Source organism: Hirundo rustica, chromosome 1 (genome assembly GCF_015227805.2).
Source record: "Hirundo rustica isolate bHirRus1 chromosome 1, bHirRus1.pri.v3, whole genome shotgun sequence".
In the NCBI taxonomy this organism is placed as follows: Eukaryota; Metazoa; Chordata; class Aves; order Passeriformes; family Hirundinidae; genus Hirundo; species Hirundo rustica.
This window is the reverse complement of record NC_053450.1, coordinates 3,018,074-3,032,450: the sequence shown is the minus strand read 5'-3', so window position 1 is coordinate 3,032,450 and position 14,377 is coordinate 3,018,074. Positions and strand designations below refer to the sequence as shown.

The following is a 14,377-nucleotide window of genomic DNA, read 5'->3' as shown; positions in this document are numbered from 1 at the left end:
GAGTCAGCCCCCGGCTGAAGTCAGCCGCAGTTATCTCTGCGAGGCGGAGGCAGCTCTTGCGTCGTCCCTCTGCCAGCGCCAGGTCTCTCTAATCACCTCCGCCCCCGGTCCTTGGACCGAGCCCCGGCTTGGCCGTGACACATCCCTGGAGGCTGCCCGGGTGCTGTGGGAGAGCAGCGCTGCCTCCTCTGCTCTGCGAGCCCCAAGGGAGATGTTGCAACAGAAACCAGCACCTGCAGCCAGGGAAGGGCATTTTTCACAGCCACTGCTTCTGCACCGAACTCCGGCTGCGTGCGGCACATTCAGCTCTCCAGTGGGATGCGGGTGAGGCTGTCAGTTGAGGTGTGGTTTTTTTTTTTTTTTTTTTTTTTTTTTTTTTTTTTTTTTTTTTTTTTTTTGACGATGAGCTGACAAAGCTCCAGGTGGCTGTTTGGCAGTCACGCTTTTCTCCTTAGTTGCTGACGCCGACAGCGAGTGACTCAGCCCCTTCCAAGCTCCCTGCAAGCCTCCTCTCCTGCCGCCACTCAAGTGTTCTTTCTCTCCGATGGTTGAAACAAATTCTGCCTCGAGGTCCTGCCCAGCGAGCGGCTCAGACAGGGCAGCACGGCTCCTTCCTGTGATCATGGCATGGAGCAGGGATTTGCAGGATTCCCTTTCCGAACCGTGGGGGCTGTTGTGTGAGCCTGGGCAAAGAGTTTCTTCTTGCCCTCCTTGTTCTCTTTCCCAGGGAAAGCTCCCAGGGCAAAACCCACCCCTGGTGATCCGCATTCCTGTACCTTTGCCAAGCAGTGCCTAATTCCCCACTTGACTTTTCAGCTATATTTGTTGCAAACATTATAATTTCCTTTCCAACCCAAGAGCTGCCCTACATTTTCATCCCTACGAGCATGGGAGTTTCCAGATGCTGCTGTGCAAGCAGGGCAGCACCTCCCACCTTCCAGTACCATGTGCCCAGACCCACAGGGTCTGCCAGGTCCTGGGGGAATGTGAGACCTTTACCCCCGCACAACTGATGGTTCAAGACTCCCTGGGCACAGAGGGAAGTGGGGAGACCCTTTCAGGCAGCAGGATGTCCTCAGGTGGAGGTGTTGCAAAAGGGCTGATCCCAAGCAGGTAGATGGGATCAGTGATGAGAGTTGTGCCTGGGAAGAGCCAGTGCTGGCCATGGCAGCCAGCAGCAGTCAAAAATAATCAAAGGAAGGTTTCATTATGCTTCAGAATGTACCAAGGCAGCCCTCAGAAAACCTTTTTTAATCCAGTCTTGTGAGGCTGGTCTGTGGCTGGCCTAGACTTTACTGAAGACCCTGCAACCTTTGCCTCCTTGCTCTGTGGAGACCTGGCTTGCTGAGGTGGGTTAGGAACAAGGACAGGGAAAGCTGTGAGCCATGGATCATGTCCCAAGGCTTTGGGATCTCCAGTATGAATGTGTCTGTGTGAGCTGAGAGTTCTGGGGATCTCTCTGTGGTGGTGGAGCTCTGAAAGGAATTTCCATGACAGTCTGAGATCAGTCCCTCCTGAATCAACAGTGTTGTCCCTTGATCTGATGACTGGAAGGGGAGTCAGGGATGGACCCAAGAAGTGATGTCCACCTTGAGGTGGAGGGTCACTGGTCTTTGTTGTTGGCAGAGCACTGCAACATGGGGCTGTGATGGGCCTAGCAGGTACCAACATCTGCTGAGGACGGTTTAAGGCACTGCGAACCATGGCGCCAGTTGAGAATCATAGAACAAGAATAGTTTGAGTTGGGAGGGATCTTACAGATCATTCAGTTCTATCCTTGCCTCCACCATGGGCAGGGACACCATCCACCAGACCAGGTTGCTCCAAACCCCTTCAAACCTGGCCTTGAGCACTTCCAGGGATGGGAACATCCCCGGCTTCTCTGGGCTGATCCCCGTGAGTGACCAAATGAGCCTTTTCCAGAACCCCCAAATTTAATAAACTTTCATATTAATCCTCTTAGGGAGGGCAAGGACTTGTGCATGGAGTGGCAGCAGCCTAACACACAGAGCTGGGATCTGGCCTGCAAAGGGGTGCACGTTTTTGGGTGACGGAGAGCAAGGAGGAATGCAGCAGGTAGGAGACAGCATGTACAGGCAGGAGCACGGGTGGGTGTTTCTCCAGCACACACGCCGTGTTCAGCAGTCCCCCTGGCCCTCCTGCTTCAGAGGAGAGGCAGCAATTAGGCTGATTGAAGGCCCAGTTGCTTCTTGCACAAGGAGGAGGCAGTGCCCCTTGCAGCTGCGGTTCAAAGCCTGAGGGAGATAAGGATCTGCCTGCTGAGCACTTGGGAGGTGCTGGGGGAATCCAAGGACAGCTCTGGCCACGCCACTCCACTCCGCTTCACCTCTATCTTCTTCTCAGCTGGCATCTGGCTTAAAAGCCTTCCTGAGCCTAGAGCAGCACAAGGGGAGTTTCCTCCTCACTCTTCCATGCAACTCCATGTAATTACTCAGGAGCTCACACAATTTTGTCAGCTTTCCTTGCTTACCAGCCTGTTTATGCAAGCTCCAATTCCTCAGCCTCCACGGAGACCCTTGTCTTTGCTTTCCTTTTAAGCAGAGTTAAAAACCCAACTGATTTCACCAACAGATTAGGTGGGGCATGTGCAGTGTCTCCTCAGGTGTATTTCAGGGTGTCCAATCAAGGTTAGGCCATGCTCTACTGGATGTAAAATCATTGAATGTTTGGGGCTGGAAGGGGCCCTCGAGATCAGAGTTCCAACTGCCCCACCATGGCCAGGGAAACCTTTCCCTAGATCAGGCTGTTCCAAACCCCATCCAACCTGGCCTTAAACACTTCCAGGGATGGGGCAGTCACAGCTTCTCTGGGCAAGCTGTGCCAGGGCCTCAGCACCCTCATGGGGAGGAATTTCCTCTTTGTACCTCATCTAAACCCACCCTTTGTCAGTTTGAATCCATTCCCTGTTGCCCTGTCCGAGCCCTTGCAAATTCTCTCTCCAGTTCTCTTGTAGCACTGGAAGGTGCTCTAAGGTTTTCCTGAAACCCTCTCTTCTCCAGCTGGAAAAAACTCCCCGTACACTTCCACCCTTGGCCAGAGTTCAGCTCTGCCTTTACCTCCCACATCCTGGTAATTCCCATTAGCAGCACCAGGCACACAGGGATGTACAAAACAGTGAACGCTTTTTATTTTGCTGCTGGAGTGTAACCACTGTAATTTCATAAAACTCAAAAACAAAAAAAAAGTGATTACCGAAGGCATACATTTTTTTTTGTCCTTTTTACACAAGACGTTAAGTAAACAGACAAGTTTCTTTTTAAAAAGGTTATAAAGTGTCAAGATCCTATACCTCATCTGCATATTCAAAGTGATGCCGTCTGATACAAAAAGCATTGGGTACAATAATTTAGCTATGGCTCAGACCAAAAAAAAAAAAAAAAAAACAACAAACCAACCAAACAAAACAAAACAAACCTCCCCCCCAACAAAAAAAAAAGTCATCTGGGCTTAATCTACACACTACTATTGTCACCCAGGGGGTTAAAAAGGAAAATATGCAGTTCTTTGTTGCACAGAAAGGAACAGCAGGGAAGTGGAGAGTTCATTGGGAGATCATCGTCTGAAGGGAAGTGGCGGAACGCCCCCTCCCTGGGAATGTCTGCAAGAGCCCGGCCCAGGGCCCCCCCTCTGTACCAAGAAACCAGCCACATTTGTCTCCCACCAGACAGAATCCCATCCAAACCCACCCGCCAAGCTGCACCTACCCAGCGTGCTGGCAGCAAATAAGATACAAGTCCTTGGAAACTGCATGGAAGTCACGAATCTCCCTGTGCGCTTTCCCACTGGGACTAATAAAAACCAAACAAACCCAATGAAAAAAACAAAAAAGGAAACGACTCCTTCTATTGTGGGTAGAGCCAGACTCTGCTTTCTCGGGAAATCTGTTCCTCATAAAACTCTGAAGCTCCCAGCCCAAGCACCACAGTGTCACCCTTACTGCAAGACTCATAATAGGAATTTACAAATGCTTAAGTCTTTAAATGTGTGTCACCAGAACTTTCTTAAATGAAGAGCTGGACATTTGTGATTGCCATATTTCCTGCCTTCCCAACATCCCACCTCCTTCACGTGCTCCATCTGACTGGAAAACAAACAACAGAAGGGATACTTGAGGGCATACGTGTGCCACGTGTTACGGGTGAGAGGACACAGCTACAAGTTCCTGCTCTGATTTATTCCCTCACTCGAGGCTCAGCCATGACTGACTCGTGGCTAAAGGCTACAGGCCCTTGGTTTGATGGCTGGGGCAGCTCTGCTTTGACATCTCTTGGGTATCCAAGGTTCTTGCACCGATTTGGAGCCTCGTCCCTGTGAATTGTGGTGGCTTTCCATGGAGGGTGAGGGGGTGGATAGGGGTGAGGAATTACAAAACCCAGTTTGAGCCTTTGCTTCTGGAGAAAAGGGCAGGATTAAGTGGCTGGTTTGTAGCCAAAGCCATGGGGGTGTCTGTTCCCTGTGACATCTTCTAGGACTCAAAGGAAACAATCAGAGCTGCGACAACATTGGCAAATATATCAGATTTTTAAGGCTCTCCTTTCAGCACCTTGGCATTTGAGGTGAAATGAGGACAAGAAGAGAGGCCAAGACCAGCCCAAACCATGAGCCCTTGGCTGCTCAGGCTTCAGTCTGGTGTTGTGTTACTGAGCTTCTACCTTCTCCTGTCTGTCTCAATACTTTTGAGCTCTTTGAGATTTCTAACCCAAATCCCCCTTGAAAGACCCCTCAGTTTCCCCAGCCTATTAATTCTGTAACCCTCTCTAGGCTGAAACATCAAGGAGCTGGTATCTCAGAGGAAGGAGCCCAAGTCTATATAAAAAAAAACCCCAAATATTTGGAAGTCCAACCCAGAGTAACTTTAATTCAGCCCTTCATGCAGAAGAGCAGCTCCTGGGCTGCCAAGGTGTCCTTTCCATGGAAGCAGCACATTTCAGGGTTAAGGGTGAGATATCAATGGGAAAAAAACCCCAAAAAACAAAAAACAAATCTAGGACAATTAAATCAGCATGATTTTTTTTTTTTTTTTTTTCCCCAGTGACTCATAAACTGAGGAGGATCAAGATGTCACTGCCAGCCAGATGCCCTCAGGATTTGGCCACATGGCTAGGTCAAGGACTGCTTTTATATCAGAAGCTCTCTAATTTTAAGGTGAGTGGTTTGATGCTACATAAAGCAAAGCCTGTCCCCCTCATGTTTCCCCCAAGACAGCCCCCCATGCTGAGGCCTGAGTGAAGTCTCATTCAAGTGTGACCAAAGGAGGCTGGATTCAAATCCCTCTGTCCCAGCCTGACTCCAACTCAAAGACATCATGGCTGAATCTCAGGACCTCTTGCCCTGGGCAACGTTCCAGGTGATGCTGCCATGAGCATGGGCGAGGAAAACTCATCTTGCCAGGACAGAAACATCTCCAAACCCATAAAAAAACAGTTCCCACAAGGAAGGGCATGGGATCGGGATGGGATGGGATCCCCTGGCTAGCAGGGACTGGGGCTCTCACCACAATACCAAACCACCTCCTATGTCCCTGGGGATGAAGCAGCACCTATTTTAGCAGCAGGAGGAAAGACCCAAGCAGGAAGGGGATGGTGACCCACCAAGCAGGGTGCTCTAACACAGGGTGAGGCCTTTTTATCAGCCCAATCCACACTATTCCCAATCAATACAGACCCTTTGACTATTGCTGCCTTCTCCACGAGTCATGGGAACCAACAGCCTGGGATAGAGCAGAAGAAACTCCAGGGACTGAGGGCTGTCCCACAATGTTGGACAGGCCCAAGGTGTGTGGTATGACAACTCTAGGGCCATGTGTGGAGGGTCCCCACCTCCCTCAGCACCACAGCTTATCCCAAAGGACAGCCTTCACTGCCCTGCAGTGGGGTCGGCCCCCATCAGGACAGGGGAAGTGGTGCTGGAAACAGCTCCAAACACCTCTACTGCCCACCCACGTGGTGGTAAAAAGCAGTCCCCAACCTTCTCCAGGTACTGAAGGTGCCTAACCAGCCTTCCTCACCAGCTGCTCCAAGGGATGAATGCCCTGAAGAGAATGTCTCTGGATATCTACGTTTTGGAAGGCACACAAACCTTTGGAGAGGCCCAGCACAGGATACTGAGGGCATCTCAAGGTGGTCAGCCTAAAACTCCAAGAGGTGGATGATCAGCCCTCCTTGTCCCACAACTGTGATCCTCTGCAGCTGAGGAGTGAGCAGCAGTGAGCCCAAAGGACACCTGGAACATCCCCCGGGTCACATGCATGTCCTGCTGATAGTGGATGGCAGCCAGCTGTGACACAGTGCTGGGGATCAGTCTGAGGGACCGTGGGTTGCCTCCCAGGCTCTACTGGGCAGTGATGGGAGAAAGAAAGGCCCAAGGATGTGCGGAAGACAAACAGGGTATTTTTTTTAAAGTTTTTTTTTTTCCTTTAATTAGCAAATTTCTTTTTATCATTAAAAGAAAAAAAAAACCTCCCCACACCCGCTACGTGCCCACTGCTCCAGCTGCTGCAAGCGTTCAAAGGCAGAAAGTTGAGAGATGTTTGATGTCCCAGCTCAGGGGCAGCTCTGAGCCCACCCCACCTGGGTGTGTGCCAGGGGTGCCAGGTGCCTCGGTGCAGATATGGGAAAGGCAGGTGCAAAATTAGGTGATGTGCTCTTGCCAGGAACACCCAAAATCCCCTAGGAAAGCTGCAGCCCAGCCCCTCAGCCAGCAAATGCAGTGGTGGTGGTGGACATGGATGTGCCTTGAGAGGCACACTGTGTCCTCAGAGCACTGCAGCCAGAACTGAGGTTTCTGCCACTGCTCAGGGATGGGGACATGGCAGCAGAGAGCCCAACACCCTGGGCACTGAATTTGGAAGCCATAAATAAGAGCACCCCACACTCTGAGGGACCTGGTGCTGATCCAGCATCCCAGCGAAGCTGAGTGCCTCAAAGCCCTGCTGTGATCCCCGAGGTTCCCAGTGGCTCTGCCTTCACTGGAGCAAGTCCCCAGTGAGCCCCATCTGCAGCATCCTGGCTGGCACTGAGGCAACAGGGAAGTGGTGAGGCGACAGAGGGGCCAGGAGAAAGGGAATGGTACTGGGGGTCTTAGCTCAGCCCTTCCCCTGGTCACAAGGGTCACTGAGCTAAGAGCCCCTGTGACCTCTCCCTGCTATCACCAGCTTCCCCTCCAAGGCCACTGTGCCATCCCCACCTCCAAACCTGCTGCTGCAGCCCTTATTTATGGAGAAGAGGTGGGGAAAGGTTTTTCTGGGGGTGCTCTGGCCCTTCTGCACCCCATCCCTCCTCAGCTGGCACAGCCCTGCCTGCATCACCCCAAACCAAGCACCCTTTGCCCACCCCTCTCAGTGCAACGGGGTGGGGAGAAAGGAGGGAGGAGGATGGTGATGAAGAACGGTCACAGGAGCTCATTGCCTGCTAACACCAAGAGTCAAAGGGCAGTGCTGCCTTCCCTCCTCGGGGCTGCAGCTGGAGACAGCAGCATTTTTTGGGGAACCAGCAATACAAGTGTGCTGTGAGTGCTGGAACACACTGGAGATGCTCCATGTCCCCAGCCCAGCCCTGGCAGAGGGGCGGCACGTGGGGAGCGCAGGGCTGGGCGAGGAGGTGAGGGGGTGGGATGTGTGCGAGTGCCCGGGGGTCTGTGCACTGATTTTGGCAAGAGGTCATTGAGGTTACATGATGCAGCATTTGTTCTTGTGGTTATGAGGGTCCTTAAATCGGAGTCTCTGCTTTGGTCGGTATTTTTCCAAGTACGTCAGCTGCTTGCTGTTGATGGCTCCTCTGCGCTTCCTGTGGGGACAGAGAAATGCCAGAACAGTCAGAGAAGTGGCATGAGACGCCCCCCACCCAAACCACCCCTGTTGGCGTGCTGAGTCCCCCAGCCTGGAGCAGAAGGGATTTTGGAGCCTGAAGCCAGGTGCATCCTCCAAGGATGGAGACAGGCACTGACCCCAGCAGCTTTCCTCACTCATCCACCCTTTGAGTCCCAGGACATGGAGAACTGGGGAGGAAATGTGGGGGCAGAGGTGGGGTGACTGCCAAAAGCCCCTCAGGGACACTGCCGGCTGCTGCCCCAGCCTCCTGCAAAGGGACTGGGTGCTCCATGCCAACACCTTGTTTTCCCACTCCCAAAGGAGAGAAAAGCAATCCTGGGAGAAAACCAAACCCTAGGACATGTCAGATCTCTCTATTCCCTGAGAGAGGGACTTTCTGCCCCAACACCACAACACTGCTCCACTTACTGTCGGATGAACTGGATGGCATCTTCATACTTCATCCCACTCTCGATCAAGGCCAGCGCGACAAGGACAGGAGCGCTGAAAGGCAAAAGCAGCAGCTGTCACTCCCCAGTCTGATATCCATCATTTAAAGTTCAAGGAGAAGCTCAGGTAGCAGATCTTCCCCATCAACTGACCTATTCCCACTACGTTTTCACAAAACCCTGCTCAAAGAGGGACTGGGAAAAGGGAGAAGGAGTACTGGCACGGTTGTCCCTCTCCTGCCTTCATTGGGAGGTGGCACCTGGGACAAAACCCTGCTCAAAGAGGGGCTGGAGAAGGGAGGGAGGAGAGCTGGCATGGTTTTCCCTTTCCTGCAGGCATGAAGGGTGGTAGTTGGGGTGCTGGGCTAGGACTCACCGCCCCAGGCCGGCCACACAGTGCACGGCCACGCAGCAGCCAGGGTCCTCGCAGAACTTGGTCTTCAACAAGTTGAGCCAATCTTCCACAATCTTGCTGGGAGGAGGTGCTCCATCATCAAATGGCCAATCCTACAAGGTTGGGAAGAGAAATGCTGTCAAGTCTCTGGGGAAAACCTTTCAGGGGTTGTTTTTCACTCAGGGTGATGGTATTTGGGGTCTCAGCTGCAGGGAGGTAAAGGAGTGCCAGAACTGGGCTCACAGCATAGCTCTGTGATACAAGTGGTTTTGTGGCATCATCTGGCATACAGGAATTCCCTGGCTGCTAATTCCATCACTTGGGAGCACATTGTAGGGGATTTGAGCAAAGGTGGCTTGAAGATGGTTGAAATTTCAGAAGTTGATGTGGTGCTGAAATTCAGCTTCCTGCAACACATGGAGGGGAAGACCAAAAGAATGGTCTGGGGACCCACTAACACAGACCTAGAGAGAGAGTCAAAGGGAAGGAGATCACTCCAATGGAGCCATTTAAATACCATCCTTCAGGAAAGGCTATTAAGGGACAAAGAAAAAAAAAAATCCTATCTTCTGAGCTTCACCCTCAAGTTGCAGGGGTTCAAAATTGGAGCATGGTGAGGAAGTTGGTAAAGGGGTTCTGCATTTGATACCCCTCACCCCTGGGCTCAGTTATGAGGGGTAAGTGTCACAAAATGGGGATTTCTTTCCCTAAACAGATTTGTCAGGAAGAGCGTGACCACTGGCTATGGAGCACAGAAAGGAAGAGACAGGAAGGGCAGCATCACTTGGTGAAGGTGTGGCTTGGTGAGCCCTGAAGGGTGGAGGGCACTGGGTCCTAATCCTAGATTTTGTGGAGTGAGTCACTAAGCTGCTGTGCTGGAGTCATCCTTGGTGTGAGAGGGCAAAATAAGCTGCTTCACTTCAGTGTTTGAACAGGTGGTGTGATTTCTGCTGGGATTTGATAGCAAAGGAACACACTGGACTTCGGGGTATTTGTAGTGCTTGAGCCAGCCCTGCCAGCCAGCCTATGCCTGTCCTGCAAGGCCATCTCCTCCTGCAAGGCCATCTCCTCCCGGCAGCCATGAGTGCAGGTCAGGGGCTCACACCAGGGGTGTGCACAACACAGAATCATCCTGTGACAGAATGGCTTGGGATGGAAGGTACCTTCAAATATCAACCCTCTGCCATGGCAGGGACATCTTCCACTATCCCAGGTTGCTGCCACCTGGCCATGAACACTTCCAGAGGTGGGGCAGCCATAGCTTCTCTGGGCAACCTGTGCCAGTGTCTCACCACTCTCATGATAAAAACCTTCCTCCTTATGGCTGATCTAAATCTGCCCTCTGTCAGTTTAAAGACACACCCCCTTGTTCTACTATATGGCTGTGAAAATAGTCCAGCTCTCCTGCAGCCCCTTTAGGGACTGAAAGGGGCTTTAAGGTCTCCCCAGAGCCTTCTGTTCTCCATATACAGACCTATATATGGTCTATATATAGAAGCATAGAATTGTTTAGGTTGGAAAAGCCCTCTATGATCGTCAAGTCCAACTGTTAACCCAGCACTGCCAAGGCCATCACTAAACCAAGTGCCACATCCACAGCTTTCAAACCCCTCCAGGGATGGTGACTCCACTACTTCCATGGGCAGACTGCTTCACAATGCTTGACAACCCTTTCAGTGAAGAATTTTTTCCTAATATCCAATCCAAACCTTCCCTGGAGCAACTGGAGGTCATTCCCTCCTGTCCTGTCACTTGTTACTGGTGAGAAGAGACCAACCTCTACCCGGCTTCAACCTCCTTTAATTGTAGAGAAGATAAGATCTTCCCCAAGCCTCTTCTTCTCCATGCTAAACACCCTCAGCTGCTCATCAGACTTGTGCACCAAGATATATTTATATGGCAAATACAGGTATCGGGATAGAGATAAAAATATACGAAACTGAGTATACTAAAGAAAAATATATACCATGATATATATATCTTAAAAATATATAGATATTTGATATAAATATAGAGATATTTCTGTATCTGCAGAGATACATCTATATAGAAAACCATGTTATTGATATAGCTTGATTTACCTTATATAGTTTCTATATGGTTACAGAAACTTTGATACAGAAGCTATTTAGTTTCTGTATAGTGTCTTGTATTGTTTCTCTAACTCTCTATATAAAACATAATCCTAGATATGTATCTCTCCACATAAGAGAGATGTAAGAGATGTAAAGAGATATGTATATCTTAGATACAGAAACTCAGACTGGAGGCTCATTAGAAATGGGGTAAAATGCAGAATTTGGTGGGTAAGTGAGCAGATATGATCTCCAACACACGGATTCTATGTAGGTTACACCAACTTTTGCAAGATACCTCCTGCAGAGACTCAGATTGCATCTATATCCAGAGACATCTGCATCTGGAGGATCTGTATCTAGAGAGCCACGAGATTATCCACCTACATCCCTGAGGATCTAAGAGCCTCCTCTCTCTCTAGGATATACATTACACAGACAGAGCTGTACAAAGAGGTCCTAAACACAGAGGACCACCCCGACAGACACGAGGCACTTCCAAACCCTTCCCTAAATAATGAGCAGAGCCTCACTTCCCAGCTGGAGCTGAACTCCCTGGCAGGGCTATCATGCCTGACATCATCTCCAATTACTTATCAGCCAAGATACAGCCCAGGCAGCTGCCTGCTTTGCCTTCCCCAGCTTGCTGCCTGCTCCCTTTCATCCCCCCCAGCTGCACCAGCCAGCTGCTGGAAGAGCAAAAAAACCCTCACACCACCCCCCAGGATAAGATAACACTGGGTGTAATGGGAACCACGCGCATCTTCCACGTGGGATCAGGCGCTCTCATCCCTGGATGTTTCAGAGCCTGAGCAACAGGCAGGGAAGGCAGCTGCCGACTCAGCCGGGTGAGTCACAGTTTCGGCTGCGTGGGCAGTGCTTCTCTTTTTAAAGCACCAGCCTCAGCTCAGCTCAGCTCAGCTGGGCTTCCAGCTCTGCTCCTGCCTCAGCGTGATGCTGTGCTGGGTTTAACAGCCCCAAGGGATGAGATATCTAAGGATGGTGTTGAGGCAGCCCCCCCCGGTGCCCATCCTGCTGCCCACCTACCATGACAGTGATGCCGTCCTTCTCCAGGGGGGTCTTGTCATAGGTCACTTCACACACTCGCACGACCGTGGTGGCACCGTATTTCTTCAGGTCCTGGGGAGGGAAGGAGAAAGAGGGGTCTGAACAGACCTTGCCAGATGCACCCCAGTTAACCCCAACGCATCCAAGCCCTGCTATGACCCTGTAGAGCAGTATGGACCCTGAAACAGTGCTGTGCCCCTTCTCTGAACCCTTGACCCGTAGTCCATCCAGCCTGGCAGGCATAAAGAAATATGAAATCCCAGGACACCAAAGCCACGTGGCCTTGTAGGATTTTTATCCAGCATCTTCATGACTCCTCAGAGTCATGAGTACCAAGGGGGCCATTTATATTCAAGCCGTGACAGCCACATCAGCAGGCATTTTATACCCCAGGCAAAGAAACATCCCTGACATGAGTGCAAGTCCTCTGAAGGAGAAATTGTTTGTGCCAGGTGAGGTCACACTCCTGACGCAGAAATGTATGGAGGCAGCTGGGGGAGAGTCCTAGCATGCCCCACCAGCCGAGCTCAGCATCTCACAGATGGCTCAGGGGCTCCTTCTCCACCTCGCTGCCGTATCCCATCATCACTCCAACACGTTGCAGGCTCAGGCGTGGGACTTGGGATGCTTCCAGCATGGCTCATTGCCCGGCGAGAGGATTGCCCCCAGACTACGTGCCCAGTGCGCTGGCCTCGCCGGGCACCATGAGATCATTCCTGCCAATGATCCACCTCCTTTGTTCCCCATGTGCGCTCACCAGACCGTGGTGAGCCCCACAGGCTCAGCAGCCTGTCTAAGAGACTGCAGGAAAGGGGAATTTTTCTCCATTCCCACTAGTGTGGTCCCCATCTCCTTGTGCGCAGCGTGCAGAGTTTGGGGCGGCTGTCCCCAAATCACACTTCCCGTCATCATGAGGCAGTGGCACTCACATAGCTGCTACCAGTGCTGGCTCTTCAACACCAAGCTCTTCAGCACTACCCAACACACTCTGGGCATTGGAAATACACCACTGGGATATCTGGGATGAAAAGCTGTTATTGAGGTGCTGGGAGGAACTGGGCAGCTTGTTTGCACCCATGTGCATCACTCCAAAACCCTGTGACATGAAGTGCTAGGGGAACTGGATGCAATGGGAATGGGGAGACTCTGCTCCATCTCTACTGTGTCCAAATATCACACCTGGGGTCCTGAAAAACATCTCATCCCAAAAAGCTGGCAATGATTGGACCCACTGCCCCAGGATGCCACCAGGGGCTGTGGTACCAAAGGGGATGTGCTGCCCTCCCATCAACATCAGCTTTTAGCCCCAAAAGATGGAACTGGACCCTGGTCTCCCCTTCCAGTCTCCCCTCCTTACCTCCAAGAAGGTGCTGAGTGTGGCATTGGTGGGGTTGTGGGTGATGAGGAACCTCATGTTTTTGTAGCAGACCTCCACGGGCGCAGGGCGGTTCATCCGGGCCATGGTGGGGACAGTGGGAAGGTGAGGAGGTGCTGACAGTGGCAGGGCAAAAACCCAAGAAAGCGGTGTGGAGGGACAAAAAAAAAAACCCAAACGAAAACCCAACAACCCCTCTGCACTTCAAAAATAAAAATAAAAATGGATCAAGAACTCAATATACAGACGTTGTGCAAATAATCCCAGCTCCTGGGAGTGTGCTGGCTTCCTTGACACACCACAAGCCCCCAGGGGGGAGAAAAAGCCAGAAGGGGGAAAAAAAAATAATATTAATGATAATAATAATAATAATTAAAAAAAAAAAATCCCTTTGCTGTAGTGTTGGCGTCCTCTGCGTGTGTGCGACGGCGAGCGGCTGCTGCCTCCGGTGCCGCGCGCTCCCGGGCGCTCTAGAAAGGCCTCTGCATATGGGGGGTGGTGGTGGCGGGAGGGTGACCCCCGTCACGTTACCCCATCGGGGTATGTGGAGTACTTGGGGGCGGCACGGGGGGCCGGGAGCCTACGGGGCGGCGTCGGCGGCGTCCGGCAGCGGTGCCTCGCTGGGCCGATCCATGCACGGGAGCCTTGAATGGTTGAGTCGGAGGGTCGGGATGCTGGGCGAGACGAGGAGAGGCGGCCGGGGGCTGCTTCACAGGGCGGGCTGCCGGGGGCTGCGGGGCTCACAGCTGCTCCTCAGCACCTCCATAAATCCCGGCGGAGAGCGAGGCTGCAGGGGAGAGAAAGGGAAATGCGGTGGTGAGAGTGTCCTCCTCCCCAAGGAAGCTCCTGCCTGGTGTGGGTGCCCCTGAAGGCACCATCACTTTCTACATCCCGTACGAGCATCCCCGACCGTCCTCATCTTCACAGGAGACCACAGATTAGAAAGCGAGGTGGTATTTAAAGCTAAAGCTGAAATGTCATCTGGAGAGCTGAAAAGACACTGGAAAGCCAGAGGGGGTAACTCACATTTCACCCGCAAAACAGACAAGCACATGGCAGGGAAAGCCTTGCTCCTATATGCCACCCAACACCTGCACCTGCTGGTGCTGGAGCACCCAATCCACACCAGCTGACCCCCCAACACCCATTCAGACCCCCAAAACCTCACCTTTGTGTCCCCAAAAATCA

General features: G+C 51.9%; 1 protein-coding gene across 2 annotated transcripts in view; it reads right to left on the bottom strand.

Moving 5' to 3' along the window:
- Window positions 1-3,158: 3,158 nt before the first annotated feature.
- The window catches only part of PTP4A3 (protein tyrosine phosphatase 4A3), a 41,907-nt gene continuing 30,688 nt past the window's right edge, over window positions 3,159-14,377 (bottom strand). For both annotated transcript variants that reach the window (XM_040071585.2, XM_058422342.1), the window contains exons 2-6: window positions 13,172-13,976; window positions 11,794-11,886; window positions 8,654-8,784; window positions 8,258-8,332; window positions 3,159-7,805 (exon numbers count right to left, since the gene is read on the bottom strand). In XM_040071585.2, coding sequence (XP_039927519.1) covers window positions 7,688-7,805; window positions 8,258-8,332; window positions 8,654-8,784; window positions 11,794-11,886; window positions 13,172-13,276 — 522 coding nt within the window. In that variant the 5' untranslated portion in view covers window positions 13,277-13,976 and the 3' untranslated portion in view covers window positions 3,159-7,687. The remainder of the gene's footprint in view (window positions 7,806-8,257; window positions 8,333-8,653; window positions 8,785-11,793; window positions 11,887-13,171; window positions 13,977-14,377) is intronic.